The following is a 13,767-nucleotide window of genomic DNA, read 5'->3' on the forward strand; positions in this document are numbered from 1 at the left end:
ACATTGTCGTAACGTGCCTAGGTCGCGACATGTTTTAGTAGTCCATCAGGAGTCTGATCTAAAAGATGCCACCTAGCACTCCCACAAAATGTCATAGGGTTTGTCAGTTAGTGACTCCCAAGTCTACTCTGCAACAAAACGTATTGGCCAACCCTGTTAGGATCGACCTGAATCTTCCTAGGTTTCTAATGGTCAAGTCATTCTAGAGCCTTCCAGTGTTGGTCTTCAGACAATCTGCTTTGCGTAGAGCATCTAAACTTAGACGGACTCATATCACACTTGGTTCAAAGAGAATGGGAAACAAGAGGGATGCATTGCTCGACCTCTCTACTTGTAGGGTAAAGTCCCATTCCGGTCCCCTAAAATGATATGAGCCACTAGGGTTGTATCCTACCTTATCTAAGGTCAATGCATCATCGTGATTTGAATGTTTGAGAAGCCTCCCAGTTCTCTGGGACTACCCTGCCATAGGACGGACCCGTTGGGGGTTCTGCCCACTCGCTTCCCTTGATAGCTTTAGTTTCCTACTTACCTAAGGGCACATTAGTGGTAACACATATACAAGCAACTTCCTTAATTAACCCGTTAGTCACATGTTCCTTTACGTAATTTTATGCACTGGCACAAAAACAGTTCAAACAAATTCCTTAAAAATAAACTTTATATTAAAATTTCAACTGAGATACAAATCCCGTCCATAGGACGATTCCCGCAATCCATAAGGATGCGTCTTATTTTCCTCCAAGTTTTCACCCTTGCACTAGTAATAGGGCCTCGAGATTCCTTCCTGAGTCACGTAGACCATCTGAGTAGGACTCGGAGGCAGGGGATTTACAACCGAAGCCCCCTGGCACCCTAGCAACCTCCTAGAACAGACATTTCTACGGAGAGACCTTTCACGATAGGTTCGGTCCACATTCCCGATGTGGCTATCAAAAATCCCCTTAGATAGGGTTGGCAACTAGTTGGGGGGGCTCAACACACCTTTCCTAGGTGTTTCAACTTGAATCCAATTTGAAATATTTTCTTCTGATTAATTCCTTTGTTAGATGACTCCTTTTCCAAATAGATGTTCCTAAGTACAAATACAAGCAGAAGTGCACAATATGTACTAGACAATTCTTTGTTCTCTCTGCCGAAGGAAATTCCGATTTGATGTGATAGCATCTAGTCTCGGCTTTATCCCCGTTATCGTCCGAGATTTCCAGAGATAACCTAATTTAATTTCCTCATTCATATGAATGAAGGAGTATCCTTGCAATGTTGATTGCAATTTGGGACATTGTCTTCCTTACAACAAAACCCTACGTATTCATTTGAACTAGGGTTTGTCGCGTAAATCATAAAGTTACTTAAGGACTTTGAATTCCTTTTAGCTTCAAACAAGATGGGTCTTGAGAAGAATTCTTCCAACTTCTAACACTTTAGGGTTTGAAAATCTTTCAACTTCCTAGGAACCCTACGTATTATATCACAAGTTCAATCTATGTTTTGTGAGATGTAATAGGATTTCCTATTATTTCAACCAAGCAAATGGATGTGGATGCATAAAATCTATATGGATTAATTACAATTTAATGTGTGTGTGTGTGTGTGTGTGTGTGTGTGTGTGTGTGTGTGTGTGTGTATGTGTGTGTGTGTGTGTGTGTGTGTGTATATATATATATATATATATATATATATATATATATATATATATATATATATATATATATATATATATATATATATATATATAAGCATGAAATGTCCATGCAATTTATGTGCAATTTAACGACTTCTAAGTGCAATTTTAATCGATCGCCTGAGATAAATGCAATGAACAAAATTTTCCTAGTACGCTCATTATCTCGAAACATACTCAATTAAGTTGTGATAATTAATGTAAACATTCTTTTCTCTAATACAACAAGGTGTACCTAATTCATAAGAGATGTGTTTCCCATAGTTACGGTCCCTTGGTTCGCAGTCCCGTTGGTTGTGGTGGGAGTTTCAACATTTAGAGAGATCTTTTGCTTAGGGGCCATCGTCCGCAAGTGGTTTCAAGAGATAAAGAAAGAGGAATGAATTTGAGATGGGAGAGCGTAAGAGATGATGGCTTATCGAGATAGGGGGAATTGAGCTAGCTCTCTCCCTCATAGCCTCTCGGGGTAACTCCTCTCTCTCTCTCTCTCTCTCAAGCTCCTTCTCACAATCTCTTGGAGGAGTATCCTTCTACCTCCCTCTCTCTACCTCTTTCTCTTAGCCTCTTGGGATCTCCTTGTACTTCTCTAACTGCTCCCCATGCCTCCTATTTATAGCTAAACAAGAGAAGAAGGGTTGTGGCTGAGAAGAAAAGTTCTTTATGGAGGGGATCTTGGAAAAATCAACAATCTAATGCTCAAATCACAATTTTGATAGTTTTGTTGGCTTCGAAAGGGGGGTAAAACTCCAAGACCCTTGATGAGAAATCTTCCAGATCACTCCTTCTCCTTGTTCGAAGTGTTATTTACTACATGTAAACTGCAATCGCGGCGTGCGTAGTTTTGCCAATCCTTCTTTTTTTTGTATTAAATCTCCAAAACAAGCTGAAACAAACCACCTTTTTTTTTTACATGACATCTTGTTCTAGAAATCTCCATAGATTTTTGGGATATTTACAATAAGTAATATCTAAAATATGCTAGTTTTTTCCAAAAATCTAATATTTTTGGACCATCCATACTATACACATTAACACTAGTGATTAATTAGGCTCATAACTCTCGTTCACATTGTAACTTCCGTGAAGGGTGGCTATGGTCCTTGTCAATCCACGAAAAATATCGGATTATGGCTCTCGGTTTTTTTAATATTTTAATTAAATAAAAATTGCTAGTTATTAATATTAATTAGTTTTTACTTTAGTTAGTCTTTAGGTAACCTTACTAACTTAATAATTGACTAACTAACTTTCGAACTAACCAACTAATTTTTAATTGCATAGGAGTATTACATCCTTCTCCCCTTAGAGAATTCGAGATGTCCTCATCTCGAGAGAAACCCTGGGTACTATTGATGAAGAGCATTCTCATCTATCCATGTAGCATCTTCTTCAGGATAATCCTTCCATTAGACAAGGTATTCTCTAAGTTAGATCGCGATTCATGAGTCTGGTGGCCCTATGAGTCGTTCTATGTGCATTTGGAGGCCTTTAGGGGTGTTGTCTAGCTTGGATTTAGCCTCTCCCTACCTTGGGGTACGTCCACTTTGCCAGAATTCGGGTTCTGTACAGCTTGTCCGAGTGACAGTGTTCAAGTTGCAAACTCAAACATTTGAGTCGAGTATCTTTCCGAGTGCCTGATTGAAACTATCCGAGTCCAAATGGTCCTAATGAATGGCCATTCGATCCTCCAAGGGACCGAATATGTGAGTGTCCGAGTGGATGATTTTGGGGTGTCCAAATTTGGCCATCCGAACTAGGTCCAGGGTCTGAGTTCGAGTCTTGAACTCAAACAGTCTTGTGGTTGTCTGAGTGGACTTGTGACTCAGATTGTCCGAGTGGTAGTAGGACTTCGACGACAATGGAATCCATCCGAGTGTAGCGGCTAGGGTCCAAAATGATGAAAAATCACTTAAATACTCATGGTGCCTATCCTAACATTTTGACCAAGGTTCTAGACTAAGATCAACAAGCATCACTTATTTGACACTCAAAGCATACTTGTAGGGATCGATAATGCGGAAACGATGAACAAATTTGTGCTCCTACCGTGTAGCTCTCTCTCTCTTTCTCTCTCTCTCTCTCTCTCTCTCTCTCTCTCTCTCTCTCTCTCTCTCTCTCTCTCTCTCTCTCTCTCTCTCTCTCTCTCTCTCTCTCTCTCTCTCTCTCAACTGAATGCACACAAATGAGCTTTCTCTCTACCTTCTTGGCTTCTTAAACCCTTTCTCTCTTGCCATGTTACTTCCCCCTTCTCTCTCTTTGATATCCTAATGCCTTGAAGCTCTCTTTTCCCTGTTTTAGGCGTGTTGTTATAGTAGAAACTCCGCTGTGTATTTCTCTATTTTCCTTGTTTTTCCCTTGCCTAAATGCATCCAAATTACAAGCAACCACTTAGAATAATCCAATCTACTTACCTAAATCCAAAAAACTAGAAAGTTTTACTTGCAAGGAGATCGAATACCTCTTCAACTCCCTCACTTTCTACCTATCTCAAGCTCCGGTTCGGGATAAACTCTACTTCAATGTTCAATTCTTCGAAGTGTGCAAACACTCAAAGCTTGAATCCGTTCGTTCCGGCAGCAACTGAACCAAAACATGGGAGCTTCTCGCTCAATCACCAAGACCCAAGGACCACTTATTGCTTTAAGCATTTCAACCCAAGTGCAATGGCTACCTCTCACATAGTCATACACGCTCTTACACCTATGAGTGTAGTGAGCTTATCTCCATGCTCGATCAAGTTTCCTCTTCCCACAAGCACTCTAGTAGCTCCACGATCCAAGGTGCAAGTTCAAGCAAGCTCGATCCTCAAGCTTCAATCTCCATGCTCCATTGTCACATGCGAGACAAGAGAAGATAAGAAAAGTGAAGAAGAAGAAGAGAGAAGAAGATGGAGAGCTTCTCCACTACGATTTCTCACCCTCACAGATTCACTCCCTCACACTCCCTCTCTCAAGCAAGCAAGTAAGCAAGAAGAAGAAGAAGAAGAAGAGGAGGAGAGCTAGTTTTGGCCACACACAAGAATGAGCTTCTTCATTCACTTTTTGCCTTTTATACAAAACCCTAATCCCTTTTGGGCACCCATCCCTTTTTTACATGCCCGACCATTTTAGCCTAGGTTCTAATTTCCTATTCCCTTCCTATTTGCATTGTGCCTTCACTCATGCCCGTCTACATTTACAAATTGCACAAGAGGGAGCCTAGCACTCTTTTACAAGGATTTAGAGTGTGATTTTATAGCACTTGGGTTAACAATTGTAGGATGCAAAAGTTACTTGCATAGAGGAGAATACATACAAAACTAGCATGTGCTATATCACATAGAATAAATGAAATAAGTCATTGTTGCTAGCCATGACCATTGACTATAGTTGATGCAAAAGTTACTTGGATAGAGGATATCATGTACAAACCAACATTTGATATAGAGCAAGGAGACTGCAAGAGCCCTTACTTGTAAATTTGACTACTATCAAAAGATTTGCACAAGAGGAAGAAATAGCTTGCATAGTATTGGAAGTAGTGCAAACAGGGGCCGAAACAAACCCAAATAAAAATATATGATGTTGCCAAGTTCCTATGATGTTTTCCCACAGGATTTGCTAGCCTTCAAATTCTCAAATCAACTTGCTTTTGTACCAATTTTTGGATTTAAGGTTGCACAAAATGGATGTACATAGCTTAGGAAAGAACAAGCTTAAGAAAACACAACTCAAAGTCTATTAAGAGGCATCAATAAATAATATTTACAATACTAAGTATGCCCTAAAAGTGAGTAGGCATATATACACTGCTAGGAAAAAAACCTCTTAGAAAGGGAAAAAAGTGTCCCAACAGTCCTAACTGCATTCACACACATCACTATCGAAATATGGTAACATATCCCAAGCACCACAATAGGATAAGGTTGCCAATCACCTTGAGTATGCTATTTATTTCTCCCTTTTTGTAAACATTCCTAAGCATCTTGTTGATAGGTGCAAGAAGTTTCCCAATTTGTTAAGGATATGCAAGAGGGTCTTAGGTACATACTCAATCCAATTGGTATTCCTACTCATCATTGTCCCATTTATATTGAGTATGTACTAAATCCAAATGGTATCCCTACTAGTCATGGTGCCAATTCCCTTTTAAAAAAACTTGTTATATTGGTAGTACTAGCATTATGTATGTAGGAGATGTATCAATCAATGTATTATCTCTTGAACACATATCTATTTTGTTAATGCATTTGAATTCCTCATTAAACTAGATCCCTCAATACATGGAGACCTATTTATACCTAAACAAAGATGTTGATATACGGGTAGTGTTAGTATTAGAAAATGTATCAAGCAATGTAATCCTTGTTATAATTTTACTCCTATTCATCAAAATGCTTGGAATAAAGTGTTGTTCATAGATAGCTTCCATGTATGCAGTGACTTGAAATTTGTGATTAGAGCCCTAAATATATGGGCATCTATTAATGAAACTTAGGTATCTTCATTGAATACATATCTCACTAAATGAATGTTTGCCTCAATGGCTTGGTATCCTCGTGAAATGGGTACCCTAGGTAAGTTTTAGTAAAATGACTAATAGATGGCATGGCTTTAAAGTGTAAGCATTGATGCACATGTCAATGCTTAGGCTATCTCGCAGATGTACCAATGTATGTATACAAGATATCCAAAGCCATTCACAAATAGGTGGCCATCTATTGAGGATACCCGATTAAGACACATGGCATGGGTACCCATTAATTCTTGAATTAATTATTTGCCAGCTAATGGTTGCTTGCATGGGTATCCTCATTAGATGGGAACCCTCACTAAAAGCATAGGGCACTCTTGCTCCGATTTTTTGAAGTGCTTGCACAAACAATTTTCTATGTGGGTACCCATGTTGTTCATAGTTAGCTACCCATCTACTGAGTTTAATTGAGCTAGACATATGCAAATATAAAATTGGTGAGGATACCCAAGTTAATCTTAGTTGGATACTCAATACAAATGGTGCCTTACTAGTTAGGGTATCATTTTGTACTTGAATAACATGATATTAGCTAATCAACATTTACAATGTAAACTAGACTTTTCATAAATGAATTAGTGTTGTTCAAGAAATATATCAATCACCCTTTAAGACACACAAATAATATCTTACAAAGTGGAGAGAATTAGATACTCATTTAAGCAAGCTACTTGGCTACCCTTTAGTAGGAAAGTTTAGGGTATAGATTATCTATAATTGATTCCTACTAGATTAATTACCAATATATTAATAGGATATTCACCCCAAAATCTATGGTCAAATAACTTCATGGAGAAACGTCTATAAGTGGCTTCATTGCACTCATTATTTGAGGACCTTGTGTAGGAAACTCATTGACAGGAGAAACTTCAATAATCTCAATAAATGAAAGGTATGCAATCTCTTTGACAAGTCAACACCAATTTTCTAATGCCACACATTTGGTAGGGATTCACAACCTCCTCTATGATAGGTATCTTCTAGTAAGAGTCATAAATATACAGTCTATGTCCAAAAAATACTTACTATTGTTGTTTGTTGGTAGTATGCTAAAGAACTAATGAAAACCTTGATTTTATATGGCAAGCACACACCACCTCCTATTGCCCCCTCCCCCTCACAGACATTGCTAAGCCACTTTGGCTTATTTAATTACATTTATTACAAATCCTTGCTTGCTCTTTATTTCTTTGGCCAGTAAAATTTCTTGCCTATAACTTGTCCATGCACTTCTCGATACGGCCCTACATGAAATCCCCCAATCGATGAAGAAGGGCTAGAATATGCTTTGTTGGTCAAATAATGTATATAAATGAATGCACACAACAGACCTACTATTAGAAGATTAAAGAGTTCTCTATTGCCTTGCATGTAAAGGGTGGTGGACAAGATGGCTACCAACCTTGTTCCCCTAAGGTTCATTCTTCTTTCAAACACTTGCCATCCAAACATTAAAGAGTCACCTATTGCCTTGCATGTAAAGGTTATGGACAAGATGGCTACGAGCCGCCTTCTCTATATTTTTATTCTTTCAAACAAAGCCATACCTACTTTATTTAGTGGCTCACCTATTTGCTTACTAACAACACCAAGTTTGCATGACTTATAGCACTAACTCATCTTGTTATAAATGAGCTTGACATTTTGAAGTTGTATCACTTTTTAGATTTTGTGCCAATGAGATTTGAGTAAAGAGAATCTGAATCTAATATTCAAGGCGTCAACATTAGCTTAATTTAAGATTAGTCTTATGAAATAAATATAGCTTATTATTTTATTTCAAGGAAAAAAATGGCTCATCTATGGTTGAAACATTGTTATGCTGTAAGTTCTTCGTGTTTAAAGGCCCTTAGTAGGTTGAAATGTTGTATTACAACTATTGAAGTGAATGAGAAGCTCACATTCATTCTTCCTTTGATTGAATCAACTCTGGTAGGTTGAAGTGCTGCATTATAAGTGGTAGTAAATGACAAGCTCATGTCCGTTCTTCCTTTTAGAGTTCGATATCTCATTGCAAATATTGAAGTTAAAAAGTGTGAAGTAATGCCTTCACTACTGCTCAAAAGAACACTTTGAGGGCTCCTTACATGAGGACATTCTTTGCCCAGATTCTCTCCTTTGGTCTGAGTTTTCTGATTGAGACTCGTAATCTACTAAGTCTGCAAGCAGATTCAACGAAGTTAAGGTGAAATGCTTCTCTTACAATCAGCAACTGTCTGCATTCACTTATATTATTTCCGTAGACTCAAATTGTTCAGTTTAGTATGTGTATTTGGGCAGCTTTGGGCAGCTAAGTTCAATAACCAATGAGATATAACCTCCGTTTTCTTCCCTTGCCAATGCCAATGAATGGGCGACTGTGAAACAGCTCCAATGAAATCTCAAGAAAGGCCTAAGTTCCCAGATTACATGTTCTGTCTAAAGGGAACACTCCTCCATGACTAAAGCGAAACCCTTTGCACCCCAACATCACGGGTAAGGGACCATACAGAAAAAGACATAAAGAACAGCCGGGCACGTGAAGCTATTTGAATTCCCTAGTGGAAATAGAAGCCACCTTCTTCAAGCTTGCCATGTAGGTCAAATAGATTGTCCACAGAAAGGCAAAGGAGTTGTTCACCAACGGCTGCATGTGACAAGAAACATCAAGTTACTTGGTCTCGCATCAAAGTTACATATAACCATTCACATTGAAATTTGCACCAACCAAATTATAATCAATGATTTCAGGTCATGTGGAGCTGTATGTTTTTTTCCTTTTAAAGATAGAAATATGATATATTGAACTGTATGAATGCCACAAATAGCAACTCAAATATAATGTTCTCTGTGGTATCCTGGCTACTTTGTTATCTTGGGGTCTTGTCTATGTTCACACATAATCAAATTGAGAGGCAACAAGTCCGAATTAGAAATGAGGAGGAAGGAGAGAGCAGCGAAAAAATCAGTGGTGAGAAAGGCAACACAATCCAAGTATTCTGAAATAGGAGCCTTGCAATAAGAGACAGGATATCAGAAGCAGGGAAGATCAATTTGACTACCAATTGCAAGAGACATAATAAACCTAGCATATCAAGTAGCATCAACATATGTAGAGGAATATGTAGAGAAAAACTGGCTATCAAGCAAAAATGTGCGAGAATGCATGAAGCGAGAAAAACAAAAAGGGGGTTTTGGATTTTTTTTTGCGGGGGGCACTGGCCTGTGCCTGAGCTGCTCTGGGCTGGCCAGTGCCTCACTGCTCTGCCCTGTGTCTTCTGTGCTAGTGCACGGCCCAGGCTGCCCTGCAGCTGGTGTGCAGTGAAACACACATTGAGCATGAGAGAGAGAGAGAGAGAGCAGCAGCAGCAGCCTGCTATCAGGACTGAACAGTGCTGAACACTGCATCTCACAGCATGCCAGAGTTAAAACACTGCCTTCATCGACCAGGCAGTGGAGGCTTTGGGGCTGAGGAGGGGGGAGAAATGGTTCCTTGTAGTGAGATGGTGGTCTTTTGTTCTGAGGTTCAAGCCCGGTTCTGATGTGCAACCACCAGTTAAACATAGCAAACATGTTCTTGAGACCTTGACGGAAAAATCTAAAGAATGGGAAACACATTGGAACTCCACAAACAAAAGAAATGCACCCAGATAGCCACTCTAGAATGAGTAGCCTCCCCCATCAAAACACATGATACACCTGTCAAAGCTCCAAAAGTCCTTGTTTGAGTCTGACTGAGGCTCACCAGCAAGAGATGTCAAGGCATGACAAACATGACTGCTAACATCTCCTATCAAATCCTAGATGTGACGAAAGGCAAGGAAGAAACGGATCCTAGGGTGGCAAGAGAAATGCCAATGTCAATGAAGTCCGTCGATGAAGACTGCTAATGAAGAAGCTTCTCACGATCTTGGGAACCCCTAGGTGAAGACAACCCGAGTACCAAGCCTAGTAAGGCCATAAACTGAGAGAAGTGGAAAGTCGAAGTCTAGAACATAAAGGGCATGTGAAAGGGAGCTTGATGCGTGGTTGGAAAATAAAGGCAAAGTGCCAACGCCACAAATAGGCACTGATACAATGTCACCAACAGTGGTTGAATCCTCAAAAGGACATAGATCCTGCAACAAATCGTCTCGTGGAGTCATATGATTAGAAGCGCTAGACCTCTCAAAAGATCAGGCAACACTGAACAAGGCTCCTCTAAATCAACAAGATGAAGGAACACTGACTTATAGGTAACCATTGGAGTAGAGGTAGAAGGCTCAAACGTTTTAGCTCCATCCTTTGCTCTCAAACGAAGGTGAGGATACTTCTTCCAATATTTCCTCTCTGAATGTGTCCCCTTCCCACAGTACGGGCATTTAGGCTTCTCCGAGTCAGAGTCGGAGCCTGAAGAACTCTCAGGTCTTTTAGCCTTTGACTTTTCTTTCTTCTTCTTCCCCCCTCCCGAACTTGCAACAAAAGCTTTGGTGAAGGTGTATCCACTGGCTACCTTTTTTATGCGCTCATCATGCTCCAAAACAAGTGGGGTAAGCTCCTCTAATAGAAGCTTCTCACAAGTCCTCGAGGTAAGAAGGCTAGTGTAGAAGACATCAATCTAGGGAGATGGAAGCTGAGTCAAAATCATAGCCATAACCTATAAAGAGATCATCCTGCCAAGGGACGCAAGCTCATCTCTCATGCTCTCTAGCGTGCTAATATGATCCTTCATGGAAGGAGAATCATCAATCGCAAGCATCCATAATTTCTTCTCAAGAGTAATCCGATGGGCAAATGTCTTTTGATGATACAAAGAAGCAAGCTTTGTCCACACTTCCATTGCTTTCCGCAACCTGCGCACATGCACTAGGACAGAATCCTGTAAGCTCATAAAGATGAAAGATTATGCCCTAAAGTTGAGCTGATCCCATAAGGCTGCATGATCCATTGATGATCCAACGGTGAGATCCTCCATTGGACAAGTAATAGGGTGGGTAACAAACTCCCAAAGATCGAAGGTATCAAGGATACACTCCACTTTACACGACCAAAGAGAGTAGTTGGAACCATCAAGCCGGTCTTCTTTGGGCAAAGAAGGAAGTACAAGCACCTGTAACGAGGGGGCCATGAATGGCATATGAAGGCCAACAGAATGGGCCTTCTGTGAAACATGGAGAGAACAAGGAGGAGTAGGATCACATACACATGGGCTAGGAGACCTCCGTTCGTCTTGTGAACTAGTGTTATGGCTCCTCAAAACACCATAACAATCCAAGATACATTGATCAGCCTGAATTGACCCGAATACTACAAAAAACTTCTTGAATAGATTTATCACCATCATGAACACATAATATTCAAGAAAAGCACTCAGATATAAAACACATATCATCTTCAGTAACACAGAACTACTATCCATAGGAATATCACAAAGTTTATGATTATCATAGCCATTCCTGATTGAATAGCTTGAAAGAAAAAACAGCAATATTACTCAAGAAACAAGCATAGACTAATAGGAGCAAACATCAGCCAGCATATCAGAGCGCTGTCCTAAATTGTCTATTATCCCTGATCACACAACATCTAATCGAATACAACTGCCTAACGTTTTTGACCTACGCCCGACTTTCAGGTGAAACATCATATGACATATAAAGTAACTTTACATATGCTGATTCGAAAACCCTGCATACATAAAAGTACTAAGGTATGAAAGAGTATTAAATAGACAATGGAATTCGAGCCCTAACAACTAGCATAAAAATCTCTCTATCTCTCAAAGGAATAGAAACCTCATCCTCTGAGTCAGCAAAGAATTGGCGATAAGACACCTTCGAATCTGCAAACTCCCAAAAAGCTATGTTTCATAGAGAAACAATTGTCGCCTGCCACTAGGAGGCCATCACATGCACAAAAAACTGTGAGAGTGTGCAATGAAAGAAGGAACACGAACACAAACACACACACACATACACACACACACAGAAAGCAGAAAATGAAAGAAGAAATACTGCAATGACTGAAATGAATGCTGAATACAACGATGTGGATTGATCAATCCCTGCACAGCCCGGAGCATCAATGAGGGCACCAAATCAGGCTGAAATGAATGGCAGCACCAATGTCGGAGAGGAACATGAGATAGAGTGCTGATATCTGCAGAAGAGAGTGCATGTGAGTGACTGGGGGGGCTGCTATATATAGCCCCCACCCCCCGAATCCATCTGACCTGCTGGCGGCCAGCCAAAACTGGCCGACTGGCCCTAAATCTGGCCAACTTGCAGAAAATGCCCTAAAACAGGCTGCTTGCCACCTGAGAAGGAAATCCAAACACACAAATGCAGAATGGACTGATAGAGCTCCTCTGTCTCCTGCCAGAGTTTGACAGGAGCTCACAACCAGGAGATGACAGACTCGCATCCTAAAATAGGCAGGCTAACAAAAACTGTCACCAACAGCAGAAAGTTGTCGCTAAGGCTGAGGAAGCTGTCACCTACAAAAAGATGCGGACAGCTGCACTAGGAAACGGACACCTGCAAAAACGCAAATTTGTGTTTTGGGTAAAATGTAAAAGATGATGCTGCTTGATGCAGAAAAGCTGCCGCCTGGTCTCTACAGACTATTGCTTGGCTGCCTAGGGACGACAACGGGCAATGGACTACCTGTTCAGGCTATAAATGCAATAAACACAGGCTGAAATTCTACATTTTGGAAATCTAGGCTGCCCAATGAAAACTTGCTCTTGTGCAAAAACTCTTAAACTGTCTTCACTTAGGCGATGATACCATGTGAGAGTGTGCAACGGAAGAGAAACACGAACATAGAGAGAAGCAAGGAGAGAGAGAGAGAGAGAGAGAGAGAGAGAGAGAGAGAGAGAGGAAGCAAAAGATGAGGGAAGAATACTGGACTGACTGAAGAAGAATGCTGATACAATGATGATGGACTAATCACTCCCTGCACGTGGCCCACAACATTAGTGAGGGCACTAGATCATGCTAATCATGACAACAACACTGGAGACAGATGAAGATGACGGAGTTGGAGTGTACACTTACCAGGGAAGAAGGAAGATGATAATATGAATGACTGCCTAGTGGAGAATGACTATAAATAGCCACAAAAACCCATGAGAGAGCATAAAAGTGTCAAACTTTTTGTACCACTACTGTGGTGCTTAATGTCTGTGTTAGGTCTTGCAGTACTGTTGCCTGTTGTAACCAGCCTTCCTCCTCGGATAGGGTGGTAAATCCCTGATTACAACTTAATTACAACAGTAAACAATAAATGCAAATCTGAGAATACAAATTTACCTACTGATCTTGGACAATGCACACCTGATTGGCCCCAAAATTGGCGCCCCTTTCGATAATTCTTTAGATCTATTGAAGAAAAAGTTGACTTACAATGGGATTCTTCCAATCCCTTTCGGTATTTCAACTCCCCTTGCTGTCCAAAGTGACCAACAAGTCTTCAATCTATTTTGCCCCTTGATTCGGGCACTCAATTGGCCTTCACCCACTTCATAGATGACGAAATGCCCCAAATTCAATAGCTGGCTATTCCTCCATCTGAATTCAGCTGAAATTCACCTTAAGCCTTGTTGAATTCAA

General features: G+C 40.3%; 1 protein-coding gene across 2 annotated transcripts in view; it reads right to left on the reverse strand.

Moving 5' to 3' along the window:
* Positions 1–7,994: 7,994 nt before the first annotated feature.
* The window catches only part of LOC148033469 (uncharacterized), a 32,385-nt gene continuing 26,612 nt past the window's right edge, over positions 7,995–13,767 (reverse strand). For both annotated transcript variants that reach the window (XM_087682309.1, XM_087682310.1), the window contains one exon: positions 7,995–8,822. In XM_087682309.1, coding sequence (XP_087538435.1) covers positions 8,721–8,822 — 102 coding nt within the window. In that variant the 3' untranslated portion in view covers positions 7,995–8,720. The remainder of the gene's footprint in view (positions 8,823–13,767) is intronic.

This window comes from Lygodium microphyllum, chromosome 7 (genome assembly GCF_053477565.2).
Source record: "Lygodium microphyllum isolate KBCC chromosome 7, Lygodium_microphyllum_v1.1.10, whole genome shotgun sequence".
Taxonomy (NCBI): domain Eukaryota; kingdom Viridiplantae; phylum Streptophyta; class Polypodiopsida; order Schizaeales; family Lygodiaceae; genus Lygodium; species Lygodium microphyllum.